This window comes from Triturus cristatus, chromosome 3_1 (genome assembly GCF_964204655.1).
Source record: "Triturus cristatus chromosome 3_1, aTriCri1.1, whole genome shotgun sequence".
Lineage (NCBI taxonomy): Eukaryota > Metazoa > Chordata > Amphibia > Caudata > Salamandridae > Triturus > Triturus cristatus.
The window spans coordinates 431,246,780-431,265,260 of record NC_140583.1 but is presented as its reverse complement, the minus strand read 5'-3'; the positions used below and the strand labels follow the sequence as shown (position 1 = coordinate 431,265,260).

The 18,481-nt window shown below is 46.4% G+C and overlaps 1 protein-coding gene across 2 annotated transcripts in view; it reads right to left on the bottom strand.

Moving 5' to 3' along the window:
- Positions 1–18,481, bottom strand: part of GALK2 (galactokinase 2) — a 1,202,443-nt gene that overhangs the window by 1,058,684 nt on the left and 125,278 nt on the right. For both annotated transcript variants that reach the window (XM_085644227.1, XM_085644226.1), the window contains one exon: positions 14,576–14,699. In XM_085644227.1, the coding sequence (XP_085500353.1) occupies positions 14,576–14,699 (124 nt within the window). The remainder of the gene's footprint in view (positions 1–14,575; positions 14,700–18,481) is intronic.

Here is an 18,481-nt window from a genome sequence, read left to right as displayed (position 1 = left end):
GATCCAGTGAGTCAGAAACAATAGAGTTAAAATCCCCCCCAATCAACAATTTCCCATCTGGTAGATTCAGGAGGAGATCCCCCAAGTCACTAAACACCTGGGTGTGCAGGCCCGGCGGAATGTACACTGATACTAGATTGAGGGCTGCTCCACAAACCTACCCAGTGGGTCCGTGTGAATCGTGTTGACCATCAAGGGGAAGGAATAAAACTAAAAACTAAAAACTAAAATGCCCACCCCTTGGGAACCAGAACCAAAGGTGGAGTGGGCGCCCATCTGGAAACCCCATTGCGACAGGGCTTTGCAACCATTTCCCAGCAAGTGGGTCTCCTGCAATAGAACAACATCGGGCGAGTGCCGTTTCAGAAACTGGAGAGCCACCCCTCTTTTAATGTTGTCCCCAAACCCATTTACGTTGCAGGATAACAAGTTGTGTTTTTGTCAATGCGTGGCACTCATCCTCTAACATCAAAGGTGTGTGGTACTCCTGAAAGGAGCATATCCAGGGGGCAACGAAAAAGGAGTCAATTGCTTTGTTGAATACTGTGACCAGTAAGAGCATATAAGCTTCCCCATCTGTCGACATCTGCTTTCGAGACCACTCAAGAAAGACATGTCTAAGCAAAACCATTACTAAAATCAACACACCCAAAAATCCCCCCCCCCCTCCCCAACGTGCATACCCCCAGACCCCCCCCTCCCTGCTCGGCGGTGACAAAACCTCCCGCCCCCCAAACTAGCAGAGTGCCTATCGCCCACCGTTCCAAAAACTTATGGGACCGTATGTCCGAACCGAGCACCCATCCCTAAAATACTCCTTTTTTTTCCATTACGAACCAGAATGGCCTAACGTGTTTGTGGTGAGAGCATAGACAAGGGCCAACCACATATCCAACATTACCCACAAGATCAGCAGGGGAACAAACAAAAACAGAAAGTTCAAGGCAACAGGAACATCTATGACATTTTATCACAGAATAACAAATATCGGACACAATGTTCACGGGCGACTCAGACCCCATTGCTCACCATCCACCTGGAGTCTTTGCACCCCCAAAGGAAAAACATACAGACAAATTATTCGACACCATCCCCTGCCTCAGTCAAGTCCGCCTGTTGCGAGCCACCACCGGAAGCCCGGGTATCACGGTCTCTCCTCATATCCCAGGCATGGTGAGTGAGGCGGCCCGCCGTACACCAAGCCTCACAGCATGGGTTAGTAGGTCCTCAACCTTTTTTTGCAACTCAGAAGTATCTTCCACCAGGGAGGTAGCCTTAATTTTAACATCCTTTAAGCATGAGTTCATGGAGCGAATATCTTCCCTGATAAGAGACACCTCGGTGGAAACTGTGTCTATACGTGACTCCAGGGATGTGCGGACAGCAGTAACAGCGTCTAGGATATCCTGCAAGGATGGGTCTTTTGGCTTCCCTCCAGGCTCAGGTTTGTCAGATGTGTCTGACCTTCCTTTGGGGTTTGTGCCAGGACCCCCGTCCCATGCATATTTCTACAGTTTAGTCTGGAGGGCTGCCTTTGAGCAGCGCCTCCCCGCCATGATGACTGTTGATCTCCCTGACCGGGCCCTCTTGTGGTTGGTGCGAAGGACAATGTACAACGGTCAGGAGTGGGGTTACCAAAATCCTCCCCTCCGACCTAAACAGCCCGAGAGCGACCAGTGCAGTATCTCTAATGCCACGCTGTGTTGGTCTCCCAGCCCCCGAGCGCGGTCTAACTTTCGCCAGAGCCGCCGCAGGTATATAACTGAACCGTGCCCCGAGTCAATGTTAGGGGAGGAAGCGGCAGTCTACATGCACTTATACAGCAACAATGGCGGTCAGTTGTGCAAGGCCTCAGAGCGCTGCTGCCAGTCGGTCCCTGGGGGCCACCACGTAGTCTCAGCTAATGCTTCACTCACAGAGCAGAGCACGAGTCAGGGAGCCACCCAACGCTGTTCACTGTCTGTGAGGTATGGGAGTGGAGTACAGGCCCAGAACCAGGGCTCCCGGTCATCGAGTCCGCGCTTCCTCAGTATTGCTTACGCTCTATCTCCCACACACGGAGCTGTGCAAGGTGAAGCGGGGGGGAGGGGGGTCCAAGTCACTACCCAATGCCGTATTGCATGCCTAACCGGCACGGGGCACCCACCTCATTTCTTTTACTCCTCAATGTCGGGCGATAGTGGTGGAAGCAATTTTCAGCGCCGCCGCCGAATCAGTAAAGACGCGCCCGACTGGTCTGCCCGTAACTTGCAGCCCTTCTCCACACCGGGCCATCAGCGGCTCTCACTCTGCAGCACTGAGATAGCGGATCTTGGCAGCCGTGATCCAGGACCTCTCGCCTGTCTCAGTGGGGTGTCTTCAGCTGTCTACCTCCGCTCCAGGGGCCGTGATTTCAGAGGTCCCTCGCTGCCAGTGGTGCTCCCGGCCGGCTGGATGCACGGCCTCTCTCGTCTCCGGACGGCCCAATGTCGCAGGTCTCGTCGCCGGCTCTCCGTCGCCTCATCTTAGCCACCAGCGACGTCGCTGAGATCCTTAGCCCTTCTGGATTCCGATCCTGGCAATTTAGTGTCAGTTTAGGCAGTAAGGAGTGGATAAGTTATGGATTTTGTGCTCAGGTCAGCGGAGCCAACGAGCTATGCGGCCATCTTAGCACTCGGTTTGGCCACACCCCCCCCATTGTCTGTGGGGAGCCCCAGGCTGCGAATAGGTCGTCCAGTATTGGCAGTGTTGTGCTTGCTGAGGTCGATGAGACTTGTCGCACGATAGGAAATCTTGAATTTTCGTCAATGATCACGAGCAAGTAGTTGCCCGTGTCTAGAGGTCCATTGAAGTCTGCTGCCAATGCTGTCCACACTGCCATTGGGAGTTCCGACATTTGGAGTGTTTCAGGCTTTGCTGGCTGCCCTGTCGTTTGGCAGATGTGGCAATTTATTATATTGTCCTCCACCATATTGTCTAGGCCAGGGAACCATACTTTCTCCCGTAGCAGTTTCTTTGTCGCGACCATGCCTCTATGAGATTCGTGTGCCAAGTTTACAGTTTGCCTGCGTAGAGCACTGGGCATAACTATTCTTGTTCCTCTCATTACCATTCCGTTCACAGTCTCTGATAGTTCTTCATGAATCTTTTTGAATGCTAGCATCTCCTCCTTGTTGACTCCTTTGTTTGTGATGCTGTTGTTGTTGATGTGTCTCCATCTCTGCTGTCTTGTCACCACTTTCACCGCTTGCATCGTGGCATCCTTCCCTGTTTCTTGCTCAAGTTCAGCTATCGTTATTGATGCCGGTGTTCTGTTTTAGCACAAAGTTTAGATATTTCTCTGCTATTGATGTGTTCTCAGGTGTCTGCAGCAAGGGATGTTGTGACATGTAATCAGCCGGGTTGTGTGCTTTTCCTGGTTTGTGCACGATATTGAAGTCATAGTCCATCAGTCTTATGCCCCACCGCTCGATGCAAGGTGGTATCTTTGCATTTGGATTGTCGTATATTGTCACCAGGGCATGATGGTCTGTTACGATGGTGAATGGTTTCCTATAGATGAACATGTGGTAGTGTTCACATGCCCATACTACTGCTAGGCTCTCTTTTTCTGGCTGCGAGTATGCCCTCTCAATGTCAGACAGACTTTTGCTTGCATATGCCACAATCTTTCGTGGAGAGCCTCTGCCCGGCATGTGTTGTGCAAGAATTGCTCCCAATCCTACCAGGCTGGCATCCACCATCAGCTCCGTGCATAGAAGTGGATCGAAATAGGCAAGATGGTCCACCGCTATCACAGCATGTCTGATGGCCTCAAACGCCCTATTGTACTCTTGTGTCCAGATGAATTTCTGACCCTGCTTCGTTAGTTCTCGAAGCGGTGTGCTCACCGTGGCAAAGTCTTTTATGTATCGAGCACAGTAGCTGGCAAGCCCAAGAAATGACCTCACTTCTGTGACGTCTGTTGGAGGACTCGCTTTTTTCAGCGTCTCTACCTTGCTGTAGTCTGGTCTCAGTCCGTTCTTGGAGAAGTTATGTCCGAAGAACACCAGTTCATTTCTCCCTAGTTCGCACTTATCTTCATTCAGCATTAGGCCTGCTTTTTCCAGATGCAAGCATACTTCCCGCAAAGCTCTGTCATGCTCTTCATCTGATCGACCAAACACCAAAATGTCGTCACTGTAGTTTAGGCTGTTCGTTACTGGCCTTATTACCTGCCTTATAGTCTCCTGAAATATCTCTGCTGCCGATGAGATGCCAAAACTCAGTCATTTGCAGCAAAACAGGCCCATGTGTGCGGAGAATGTGGTAATGTACCTTGACTGTGGGTCAAGCTCCAGTTGAGGATATCCTTTGCACAGGTCCAGCTTTGAAAACCGGCATGCGCCCGTGAGGCAACTGATCATGTCATTGAGGTGTGGTCCAGGGTGTCTTTCCCTTTCAATCGCTGTGTTTGGTATACTCATGTCTACACATATGCGAATCTTGGATGTGTTCTTCTTTGGAACTGCCACTATTGGCGACACCCACGGGGTCGGCCCGTCTGCAGGCTCTATTATGTCTTGGCTCAGCAGGCTTTGTATTTCCTCTTCTACCTGTGGCTGCCGGTATATCGGCACTCGTTGGAAAATGCTGAGCCACAGGTTTTATTGCTTCATTGATATGCAGAATTATTTGCCGTCCTTTTAGTTTGCCTAAGCCTTGTAGTATTGCCGGATAGTCTCGCAGAATGTTCTGTTTCTCTGACATGTGGTACGTCATTGAAAGGAGACCCATCACCTGCGCCGTGACGTTGCTTAGCAGACATGGTGCTGGAATGTCTCCCGGTAGCACATGTATTTCTTTTTTGCTTGACCTGTCTTTGTACATCAGTGTCTCTGTAAACTTCTCTATGTTGACCACTGGTTTCTTCGAGCCCCAGGTGAATACATCAACAGTGGACGGTGATAGTGGCGGTTTTGTTTTCATCTTTTCATATTCTGATATACACATTATATTGCATGTGGCCCCACTGTCTAGCACGAATTGTGTACTGTATCTTCCTACATCAATGTCTACGGTCGCGGTTTTCTTTACCTGATGTTTCTTTATTAGATGAAGGCGCTCTCGCTCTGTTTTCCGCAGGGGCATCGGACATCAGATATAGTCTTTCCACATTCTCTCGTACTACTTCTCCGTCTGATTCAGCTGAAGAACTGCGATTTGCCATTTCCATGTGCCTGGCATATCTGTTTGTTGCCACCCGTGGTCTTCCCAGTCTTCCTCGCTCAATTTTAAATTGTGCCCCCATGCAGACGCTTGCAAAATGATTATCTCTGTTGTATTTCCTGCATTTTTGACCCATTGCCGGGCAAGCACCGATGTGTGAAAACTCTAGTCCGCATCTATAGCATGTTCTCTCATGAGGATTTCTTGGTATTGGCGCATTGTTTTCTTTCGTCCTGTGGCTTCCGGTCATGCGGTTAGTTTGATCTATTCTTCTTTATTTGCCCAGTTCCATCTGCCTTCCATGTGTTGTTGCTCTTCCTTCCGACCGGGCCATGGTTAGAATTTTCTCAAGCGAGGTCGGTTCCTTCAAAATTTGTGAGCGTAATTCCACAGACTGACAGCCTTCAATGATGCGCAGTTGTATTACCTGTTCATTGTCAAACTTATCGAATTCGCAGTATGTGACCAAATTACACAGTCTTGTTGCAAAGTCGTCGAGGGACTCCTCTGCTCGTTGGCACGCGATGGTGTATCTTTCGAAATCAATGTTTCTTTGCAGGTAAAACTTGTCTGTGAGGCACTTTTTTCTTTTAATTCTTTTTAATTCCCTCTTTGTAGGCTTTTTTGTAGTTTGCCTGACTTTAAAATGGCCGCTGGGCCTCCCTCGCTGCTTATTGGCTCAGTCCGCCTGACCTCAAAATGGCCACCGAAATCTCGCAGGGCTTCCAGTGTCTTCGTCTGGCTTCAAAATGGCCGCCGGGCCTTCCTGGGCACTGATTCGCTGCTCCCGCCTGACCCCAAAATGGCCGCTGCACTTACGCGAGACTTCCTTCAAATTTATGCAGCGGGCGGCTGGGGAATGAACGCAGTCGGGAGCACCTTTTTAAATTATGCGCGCACAGCTCACGCGCACAGATGGGTGCACCGCTTGATGTCACGCAGTCGGGCGCCTCTTACAGCTTGTCACTGCAGCCGGGGTGGGCTCCCGCGTCGTATCTTCGTTTTTTTTTTTCTTCTTCAGCACTCGGACCAGGGTGGGCTCCTGGCTCCACTTTCTGCACTCGGGTGTCTTTTGTTATTGCGGCGATTCCTCTCATGTTCTTCGCCGGCGGACCAGGGTGGGCTCCTGGCTCCGTCACTCGGTCACGAAGGACCTGGGCACACGAGTTTGCTGTATTCTTGCTTGAAATCCCGACTCTGTTGCCAGTTGTCGTGTTCTCCGCCCCTTGGAACACGCCAGAGTCAGGTAAGTCAGGTAAGGGTCTTTATATTCTTTATTGTTACAGTTGTGTTGGCCGCTGCTAATGCTGCCCATATGGGCCTCGTCCTCCTGCCCTCCTTTTTCTGATCTCTTCCCCACTCCCTTGACCGGAAGTGGTGTCCGGTTTCTGTCCCCTCCCCACCAGTCGGGTACAGGGTCCTAGTGCCCCTTTACCCAGGTCACGACACATACCAACTCCCATAACAATCTTTCACCCTCTGTCTGCCTGTCTCTATGAGCATGAGCATAAAAGTGCAGCTATTTTTCACGTCTGATACACTGAAGTCTTGAGCTGTTTACATTTGTAAACAGATAGTGTCCATTGAGCATTCAAAGCTACAGTCAGGAGCTAGCAGAAAGAGGCAAAATAACGAGCAGAAACAGCAGAGAAGAGGCAGAAAGAGGCAAGATAACAGGCAGAGTAGAGAGTAGGAACGAACAGCAAAGAGGCAGAAAAACAGTCAGAAAATGAGCAGGAGTCACCCCATGGGGCCCACTTCTTTTTTAATGCACACACACTCACAGACCCACTTACAGATGCACTTGTACATGAACGCACCCACTCGAGCACCCACTGACAGACCCATTCAGAAAGTCACACACCCACTGACAGACCCACTGTAACACGCATGCCCCCACTCACAGATGCATTTAAGCCCTCATGCACCCAATCAGACCCACTCAGAGACACACACACACCCACTCACAAACCCACTCAGACTCACACACCCACTCAGACTCACTCACCCACTCATAGACTCACTCAGACTCATGAACGCTTTCAAATACCCAATAAGAGACTCATACACCTGCTCACAGACCCATTCAGACACTCATGATCCCATTCAAAGAGCCACACGAGACTCATGCACCCACTCAGAGACACATGCACCTGCTGACTGACCCACTCAGACACTCATTCACCAACCAAGAGACTCAGACAACCACTCACAGACCCACTCAGACACTCACATACCCAGGCACTGACCCACTCAGACACTCACTCACACAGACATATACACACCCATACAGTCACTCACACACCCAGTCACAGACTCACAAAACACTCACACACCCACTCAGAAACCAATACAGCTATTCACACACTCACTCACCTACCTACGCATCCACTCACACAACCACTCTCAAACGTTGCAGGTTACAGTTAGGAAATATAATTTTTTTTAAACCTTAGCAATTCACTGGGGAAAAAACCAAAGATTAAAGGGACGTTGTAGTTAGACTAAGAGTTCACTCATAGAAAACCACAGAAATTCAGCAGTTCTAGTTACCTGAGCTAACTATAACTTACACCCCAATGCACTGTTTATGACCTCACATATATCACTCATGACATGAACAGTGACATCAGTGATGACAATCTACAATGTCACTCACACATCCCCTCACACCACCTCTCACACACCCACTGACATAGCCATACAACCACTCACACATCCACTTACTCATCCACAGAGCCACTCACACACCCACCCATTGAAACTCACTTACCTTTACACCTACTCACACAGCCACTCGCTTACCCATACAGTCACTCACACAGCTACTCACTCTTCCTTACAGCCACTCACACACCCACTCACTCACTCACCAATATAGCTACTCATACAGCCAGTCACTCACCTATACAGCCTCTCAACAGAGCCCCTCACTCACCCATACAACCACTTAATTATCCATTCACATATCCATACAAGCACCCACATGTCTACTCACTCCCCAGTATAGCCACTCCCACTCAATTAAACAAACACCCACTCACTCACCCAAACAATCACTCACACACCTGGTCACTCATCCATAGAGCCACTCACACAGCACTCACTCATCCAACCATACAGCCACTCACACAGCTACTCACTCACCAATACAGCTAAACAGCCCCTCACTCACCCATACTGCTACCCCAACACCCACGTTTTCACCCATACAGCTACTCCCACACCTACTTATTCACCCAAACAGACACTCAGATACCCACTTATTCATCCATACAGCCACTCATACTGCCACTCAAGCACCCACTCACATACAGATACACACAGTCACTCAAATAATATAAGATAAAAAATGTAATCACTCATTAGTAGCACAGAAAGTATGCTATTTAAGTTTTGTAGCACCTTAGTATATATGTTTAACACTCACAATCACTGGATGATGTCACCAGTGACGCTATTTGAGATGTCATGAGTGATATGAATGACCATGCCATGACTGATGTAAAATGTGAGGCCATAAGGTGCGCGAGTTATAGTTCACTCAGCTAACTATAACTGCTGAATTCCACTGGTTTTGTACGAGTAAAATCGGAGCCTAACTAGAACGTCCCTGTAACCTTTGATTTTTTCAGTGAATAAAACACACATATATATATATTTATTATATATATATATATATATATATATATATATATATATATATATATATATATATATATATAGTTAGGACCTAGTATCCATAGGAAGAGCGTTTTTTTCATATGCCAATAACTTTGGCGTCATTTGAAAAATCGTCGTAAAATTTTCAAAACTAATACACCAGTCACTTCAGCTGCTGTCTTGAAACTTTTGCGGTGGTCCTTCAAGTGGGGCCGAGAAAAAGAGGGAGTCCCAAAATGCTTTTTTGCCAAGTTAATTTTCATAGGAAATTTTAGTCATGGCTACAGCCTCATCTGCTGAACAGAATTGCACCAAATTTGGCAAAAAGGTAGTTCTTGGTCCAGAATACACTCTTATTGTTAATGGTGTAAATCCGTTCAGTAGTTCCTGAGAAATGTAAAGATTTTTCAGATATACAACTGTGATTCACATCCCCTGCCGATCTCATGCCTGAGATCTGATTGGCTGTCAACACTTCAAACCAGGAAGTACTGGCAGCCATCTTGTGACTCTGTTGGACCAAGTCACAAGCAAAAACATAAAAACAAAAAAAGGAGGCAGGGTAGAAACACCCTGACCACCTTGGGCCTGTTCAGGGGGTCCCACAGGGCCACAGAAGGCCCCAAAAAGTTTTTTTTTTTTTAATCTATGGAAGTTGCGTTGTTGTTGGCGTTGGATCTGCAAATCCCACCAAACATTTTTTTTAAACGAGGCGCGGGCTGGCACGCTTTAATTAAGCCCCCGGGTGGGACAGCTCCTGGGGGCAATAAATATTAAAGATGGGGCCCCGTGCAGCCCCCTTCGCAGCCCCGCCACCTCCCTGGGGCTGAATGACTGACATGCAGGGGGCCACTCGCCCGCCCTCGCACTGCCCCTGGGATCACCACCTTTCCAGGGCTATATTACAACATAATGCGTGGGGGGCTCCAGCCCTCCACATAGCCCCGTGGACTGCCACCTCCCCGGGGCTCAAATACTGAGATGCAGGGGACCATGCGGCCCCCCTGCAGCCCTTGTGACCACCACCTCCCCAGGCCTATATCTAAAATAAGGCATGGGGGCTCCAGCCCCCTATGCAGCCCCGAGGATTGACACCTCCGGGGCACAAATTAAGTAAAGAAGGGGGTCCGTTGCGGACACTCGGGGAACACCACCTCCCCAGGGCTACAGAAAAGATGGGACAGGACCACACGGCCCTCCTCCAGGAACCCTCCATGACCCTGGGGACCACCACCCCCTAGAGGCTCAAGCAGTGTCCCGGGGTGCCCACCCCCAGGGACATTGCATTTTGCTATGACTTGGCAGGAGCACTGCTCCCGCGACGCCATAGCAAACACTGCTTTGCTTCATGGAAGCGAGAGCAGTGAAAATGCTCTCACTTCCATGAGTGCAAATCATTAAAGGGTTCTGGCCCGTAATCAGTAAGGCTGGACCAATCTATAATCAATACAACAACACAGCTGCCAATACTGATTATTCTTCACTACTTCACTCTTACCAATCACACGTGACGCCCATCGTGAATTGGAAAACGTATGAATGTTTTATTTTATTTATGTATTTTTTGACTTTTTAAAGCATTATTTCAGAAAAGCAGTTCATGTTGTTATTTTCATGAACATTTAAAGCGTTCTTAGGACCACAAAGAACAATTCAACCATATAACACAAAATGATTCAATTACACATAAAACACTACAATACATTTCATGCTTAAAACATTTTACAAAGTGTGAGCAAGCTCAGATTCCATCAGACACTAAAGAAGAAAAAGAAAATAGAAAAACCCATGGGAAGTTTGAAAAGATACACCACGTTATTAAGATGCAACGTAGACCCAGGGAGAAAAAGCTGGCCAAACAGTTTTATATTCAGATCATAAGACCTGAAGCGGAGCAGAATTGCTGTTGGGAAGAGGGAGCTGCATGTTTGCAGCTTCCTCTGTCCAAAAGCAATGCCGGCTCCCGCAGGAGGCGGAAGTGGGTAGGGACCTCGAGGCTCCTCCCACGGTCCCCAATATGAGGCCATGCCCTTGAGGATGGGGTTCCCAGGGCATTATCGGCCCGGGTAGGGGGGCAGCACAGGCCTCCCTCCCCTTTTTTTAGAAAAAAGGTTAAGGGCTGGCCCGGGTGATGGGGTCCCCGGGGCCGAAACAGGCCTGGGTAGGGCGGCCATATGCCCCCCCCCCCCCCTTCCATTAAAAAATCTTTTTTTTTATAAAGGGCAGGCCCCGGGGGATGGGGTCCTGTGGCCAAAATTGGCCCAGGGAATGGGGGCACACAGCTCCCCTTCCTTTATATTGTTTTTTATTTTTAAAGGAAAGTACGCTAGAAGGCGTGTTTGCAGAGTGGTGGAGAAATGGTGCGTGGCCTCTGACAACCTCTTAGCCATCCAGCTGGGTGGGTCTCACTGGAGGTAACAGGAGGGCTAGTTGGCCCTCAAGAGCCAAGGGGACTTCATCCCCCAGTGCGCCAGGACCAGGAGGCACGTTTGCAGAGTGGTGGAGAAAGGCGGCGTGTCCTGCTATCAGATGTCAGCAATCCTGCTGTATGGGACTTACTGGAGGGAATAGGAGGGGTAGTTGGCCCCCAAGTACGTCCTTGGGGGGCAACTACCCATCCTGTTACCTCCAGTAAGTCCCACACAGCAGAATTGCTGAGAAGTTGTCAGAAACCATGCCCCCTTTCTCCACCACTCTGCAAACATGTCTCCCGTCACAAAACTAGGTGGGGGATAATGTCCCCTTGGCTCCAGAGGGACCTTGGGGGCCAAGAAGCCCTCCTAATACCACCTGTAAGTCCTACACAGCAGAATTCCTGAGAGCTGGTCAGAGGCCCAGCTCCCTTTCTCCACAACTCTGCAAAGGTGACTGCTAGTTAAAAAAACATAGAAATTCACTGAAAAAACCCCAAAGGTTACATGGACATTATAGTTAGGAAACAGCATTGAAAAAGCGTAGAAATTCACCAAAAAAACAAGGGTTACAGGGACGTTATAGTTAGGAAATATAATTTTAAAAACCTTCGAAATTCACTAAAAAACAAAGGTTACAGGGACTTTATTGTTGGGTTCACATTTTACATGCACAAATTCATAGAAATTCAGCAGTTAGAATTAGATTTCTCAATTAACTATAACTCGTCCTAAGGTAATTATAATTTGCACCCTTGCCATGCATTGCTAATTACCCGACATATTACATCACTCATAACATTTTACTATAACATCATTGATAATATCACTCCAACATTTTCTGTGAAATTATTGATGAAAAAACTGTGCATGATGGGGGAGCAAGTTATACTTACCTTAGAGCACAAGTTATAGTTACTTGAGATAACTCTAACTGCTGTATTTCTATGGTTTTTTACATGTAAAATGTGAACCTAACTATCCCCATTGATTTTTCTGTGAATTTCTATGTTTTTAATGTTATTTCCTAACTATGAAGTCCCTGTAACCTTTGTTTTTTTCAGGGTATGTATATTTTTTTTTAATGTATATAGTATTTATATCCCACCTACCCTTTTCTAGACACTGCGGTGTTCTTCACACATCAAATAGGAGATTTATTTTCCACATCTTCTCTTTCTTTCTATCATGTAACACTGTGGCACTGTCTAGAATGCTGTTTAATTAGGACTTTATTCCCAGAGTATTCACCACCTACAGAGGACTTTTGCTATGACTGTGTGCACCTTGGCACCCGTTATACTTTGTTTGGCTAGACATGAACATAATGGATCTATCTACGCACTACCTAGGGTTTGGGTTGCATCAACAGTTTTAAATTGTTGTAACCATTCATTCTACAGCTACAGTATTCCTGGTATGACCACTTGGGCTTGATTTCATTTAATGTATGATCATTCATATGTTTGTATTCCATTTTTTCTCCTTGCAATGTACTGCAGAATAAATCAGAGCGTTTCTTGCAAGGAGAGATGAATCACCACTGGTTCCCGGTGTGTACGGCTGGCTCGCCCAGCTCTGGCGCTCTACCCCTAACGGGCTCCCGGCCTTGTCTTCCTCAGGGGTGGGATGGGGTGGGATGGGGTGTGGGTTTGGACCATGGTTGTGTATGGGTATGAGTGTGTGTGTAATTAGAGTAGCAGTAGCCCCTCTTTAGGTAGTTAGGATTCTCAGAGATAGAAATTCCTCTGATTTTGCTTGGTAAGAACTTTGCAACTGTTTGACAAATCTCCACGAACCTTTGCAGACCTATTCCTTTTTCTACATTGTTTTCTACATTGTTGATTAGTTAAGGGTGTGCAAAGAAAATAGGGGTCCCAATACACATTTTCCCCCCCAAAGTATTTTCCACAGACTTTTTACTCCGACATAGAGGCACAATGGCTGAACAGATTTTAATGAAATTTGGTAGAAATATACATTATGGGGTGTAAATTATCCTTTTTATTTGATCTGAATTGGTTGTGTATTTTTAAAGGTCTAAGACAGAAAAACGTAGTGATAATTTCGCAGTATAACGGCACACGCGGATTATAACATAGTATATGAATTAGTAATGAAAGTGGTTACAAAAGTAAAAGGCAACCATATTGTTTTCCCCACACTTAGTTTGCGATCTGGGTTTTAAGGAGAAATGTAGTGTACTAATGTTTTATAAGTGCATAGGAAGGAATGAGGCAGTTTAGCTAAGTCTGTAAAGGTAGGGAAAAGTAGTTTTATTCCTTTATTATTTTTAAAGTTTACGGAGTACGAGCTTACATTTGAAAGCAACAAATGCAAAGAAATCTAATTAGGAATAACAAATGTTCTACTATGATGTGTTCCCACATGTCTCCGGATAAAAATGGTACCGGACTTCTGTGCGTGGGCATATTACTCGCGACAAGAAAGGACCCAATACGCACCATGGACAGATCACGTTTTCCACTCAAAAATAACCCTTTCTTTGTAATATGGTAACTGTTTATTTTGGGCCTCTACTCAGTTGCCACCCAGGGAAAACTACCAAACCAAGCCATTTCTGAAAAATAGACAACCAGGAGAGTCTTGGGTGGAGTAACTTGTGTAGATCTCATCATATTTTTTTGACTTTGTTTATTTTATCCCTGAGATATGACATGTGGAATCACACTGTAATACTGCATCAAGTCTCACGGTACTCTGTGATATCCGTATCTACTGGGTCCTGTACTACTGCAGCAAATTACTTTGTGATTCAAAATAAGCCCCTACGTAATGTTAATAGAGTGCTTCAAATTGTTTATATACTCATAGCCCCAAAAAGCCAATACGTTGGCAGGTCATGCCTTCAAGTGCTGCTTGCTAAGCCATGCTCCCAGCCAATTACCTAAGGAAGCCGACTCTCTTCTAGACTGGTTTCTAGAGCATATGATTTTTACTTATGTTAGATTTACAAAATACATTCCTTCTCAAAAAACTTTAACTCTTTTTTTCTCTGAGATTAGTGTAGAAAATTGCATTGAGGTGAAGTGTAAGTTGTCAAGCTATTGAGCTATAATTACAGCCTAGTTCACTCACAATGGTGGTGTGAACCTTTCAAAGCTGTGTCCCTAAGAGACATGACAACTTACAAATCCATGTCTAAAAAAATAGTTTCTGGACGTCTCTGATCATTCGTTTTTTGCTCATTTGATTTCTCCCTTTAAAAAAAATCTGCTGTCTACCTTTAGTGCGTATGTTTTGAGCCATTTTTACTGTACAAATAAATACAATTCCCAACATAGTTCACTTACAGGTATATGGGATTGGTGTTAGCCAAGCAGATGACATTCCTTTCCAGGGGTGCAACAGCTGCCAGAATATCTTGTTCAATTGCCATGGGAAGCACCGCATATCCACAGTAATCAATATGCTCTCCTAGGAAAGAGAAAAATAAATAAAATAAATTTTAGTCTGCCCGCGTTACGCCATTTATGAAAAGAAGTGTTGACCATGTGCCAGAAGCAAAGAAAAATATTCAATGACTTCCATTGGGATAAAAAGTCCACTTTACGGTACTGTGCTTTCTGCACAAAGCTTTCTGTGGATTCAACCATTCTTGACTGTAGAACTGTAAGATACTGATCTGCTTGCCCTCTCTGCCCCAAGTACTGTTTGTTGCTTCATAATTCACGCTACATTGAGTGTGGAGGGCGGTTTCATGAGAGTGCTTGGTACCAAATTATGGAACAAACTTGTGTTTTATTTCAGAGGACTTTAGAGCCACTTATCCTTCATAAAAGCTATAAAGATGAAAAGACCGTTCCTTTTTGAAGTCTCCAGTCCTACATCTTACACCTACAAATCACTGATTACAAGTGTGTTAGTCTAATTAGTTCAGTAGCAGCAATGCCAAACTATAACAACCACAATCCATTAGGCTATCACACAGAAAGCCATGATAGAAAACAGTGTCCGCAATGACCTGGAGGGAGGTAGTCGCTCTGTGCAGCACTTGTATCACCAGGCATCATCTTAGTGCTCTTAAGCACTAAGATGCTCCTCTGGACATGGGTGAAGGAAATGCAAGGTGGATGTATCCACCCCCCCAGACTTTGTAGTGGGTTGGACACAGGGGACAATACAATTGTTCTGTTTATCAAGCCAGGAGAGCCAGCAGAGTACGGGAAGGCAGGAGATGCTATTGTATGTCAATGTTACTACTAGCTCACCCGACTTGAGAAAAGGAAGAACTTTAAGAAACCGCAATAAAATAATTAACAAAACCAAAGGGTATCAGAGCCCCCAGAAAGACAGCATTTTAGGTTACAGCTCTTCAATGATGCACTTGCCAAGTACAGCATGATTTCTGACAGGCATATTGAGTCGCTATGTTTGAACTTCATTCTCTGTGAAAACATTCAAAACAGAAAATCCCACATAAAAATAAAAAGCGTCTTTACTTCACTATGTATTATTGTTCTTTTAACCATTCAATTGAGAAGTAATTCAGTACAGGTCTGTGTGCTATAAAAACCTCACTTGTAAAAAGGTTAATATAAACTAATCTTGCTTTACATTTAAAAACAATATAGGCTATAAAAATTACAGAACATGATAAACTGACATTTTTGGGTAACTCATGACACTGTTGTGAGGGCATGGGGGAATTCTTCAATGTTTCAGGTTAAAAAAATATATTACTTTCAATAAATGTTACTCAGTTCAGTGACATAATTGTATATACTTAATTGAGATACTGAGAAATGTTTATTGTTTTTTTCATTTTAAAGTCTTTATCATATTGCTGATGACATACATGTATTTCTTGATTTACATCTTTTGATTGCTGTGAACGTCTATATTCTCCTTGCGACCAGAGTCTGATGGCGTGCAGGCTTCCGATTACAGGGAAACAGCTAGCGCCCTGATGTTAGAAGCGACGCCTGGGTTGCTGGCAGGACCACGCCGGGGGCTAAGGATCACCCCTGGGAGAAGCCTCACACTGCACCTTCCTGCCCGGCACCCCTGGCAGATTGGGTCCAGCATTGGAGAGCTGCAGCTGGAGGTGGGACCTGTGCTGCGGTGTTCCGGCGGCCCCTGTTGAGAACTGAGGGAGTAGTAGAGCCAAAGTCACATGAACGGCTTGACAGAGGGAAGCCGGACGGCCTGCCCACACCACATGATAGGTCTGTTAGATAGCCGGAGTTGCCACAGGCTGTGTAAGGCCCCATCTCCCCCCTCTGCGACGGCAGCATGGGGGGAGCACTGGCGGTGGAGTCATTGGGGCCCGACTGGATGGGCGGACCGGGTTCATCATCAAGATTACGCCGGAGGTGCAGGCCCGATCCGGAGAGCGGTCCAGTTTTGTGCCCAGGAAACGAGACACAGCTTGGTAAGTGCCGGGGGCCGAGAAGAGGGGCGGGACACTCATCATGCCAGAAGGTGGCCAGGGTAATGGGACACTGCCAGAAATCTGAATGGAGTGTGCAAAGAAGTACAAAGTCGTACGTAGAGCACTTCATTTATTATGTCCCATCTTCACAGCTCCCCGGCAACAACTGTCGAAACCCCAAATTCTGTGTTCCACGCAAGGAATAACCACTAGCAGAAAACAACAGAGACGGAACATTCCAGATGCCCAACACACCCCCTTCCTTCACAAGGAAAAGAAACAGAACAATCTGAGATAATTAAAACAAAACGTTAACCAAAAGGGCAAGTAAAGCATAAATCAATGCAGGACATAATATTGAAACTTGACAGGAGCAGCTCTTACCCTGGTAGGAATCTTCCTGGAAGTGGTGCGATACAGACAGACTCCCATTCCGGAAGGAATTGCATCAGTGGTAGTATAATCAGAATGTACACCCATCTTCTCACAAACAAACACAACTTTGGATTTTCGGTACCACTGAGACAGCACATTTGTTCCACGTTTTCCCATTCTCTAGCACTACCACCTGGTCTTTCACCTCCCTCACTTTTACCGGAGCTGAGAACCGAGAAGTCCCCTTGTGAACAAAACCAGGCTTCTTGGTTCTCACCCAGTCACCAACACAAACCGGGGAAACCGTCCTTGAAAAAGTTGCATATTTAGATTGTACCACCGATCTCACATCAGCTACTTTGCCTAATTTACACTGATCAACCTCCTTTCTAGACCTCCAGTCTCTGTTTAACTTGGAACCCGCAACTCTCCCCCAGAGAAGAGTGAAAAGGAATATGCCTGTACTGACATGAGGGGTAGTCCTAACTGCCCACAGCATGTCAGCAATGGACATTTTCCAGTGTGAACCGTTCACCAAGGCTAACTGCAATTGGTCTTTGATTTATTTAGAAATCTGTTTATTGAGTTTGCAGGTAGCATCACATATTACATCATATGAAATCAACGAGCATCGTAACATATATCATGGGGCGAAGTTTCAGTGCACAACACCTGTATTCTGGCCATAGTACATCATCCGGAAAGGGAGTAACAGCGCCCGACTTTACAGCCGGCGGGGCTCTGAACACATCTATCTCCACGCGTGATGCTATGGCTACAGACCTAGCGGAGAGCATCTGCTCACCAACTCCTGTACTTGTTACGTGCTAATCCCGGTGCATCCCCAAACAGTTATACAAACAGTGCTAAACTCCTCGTTCAATAACCGGGTGGCCGTCTTCTCAACAGCCTAGCAACTAAAACAACTACCAACAGCAGCTCGCAGGTTCTAATCTAGACGGCCCTCCCCTGTTGATCCCCTGCCCCGGCAAGTTCCGACCCCCCCAGCCCCCCCCACCAGGACCGGTTCAAGCACTAAGATTCGATCCTTGGCATGCACTGTCCTCACTTTAAGGTCTGCCTAACACACTAAATAATAATAATAATAATAAAGCGTTTTATAAAGCGCATGGCTGCACAACTGTGTATCCCCGCGCTAATTGCTGACAAAAAACTCCTTACAGCTCACCGAGACAGAGAGACAGGGAGATGTTAATAAGGGAAGAGATGAGTTTTTAGTTTAGCTCTAAAGGGAATTTCTGATGGTTCCATTCTCAGATGAACTGGCAGGGCATTCCAATGCTTTGCTCCAAGAAAACTAAAGGAGCGACCGCCCAGTCTTGCTCTATTGATCCGGGGAAGTTTGAATTGTGACATACCCGAGGATCTGAGGTTTCTGGTAGGGCGGTGGATAGTTAGAAGATTTCTCAAATAAGTGGGTCCTTTGTTG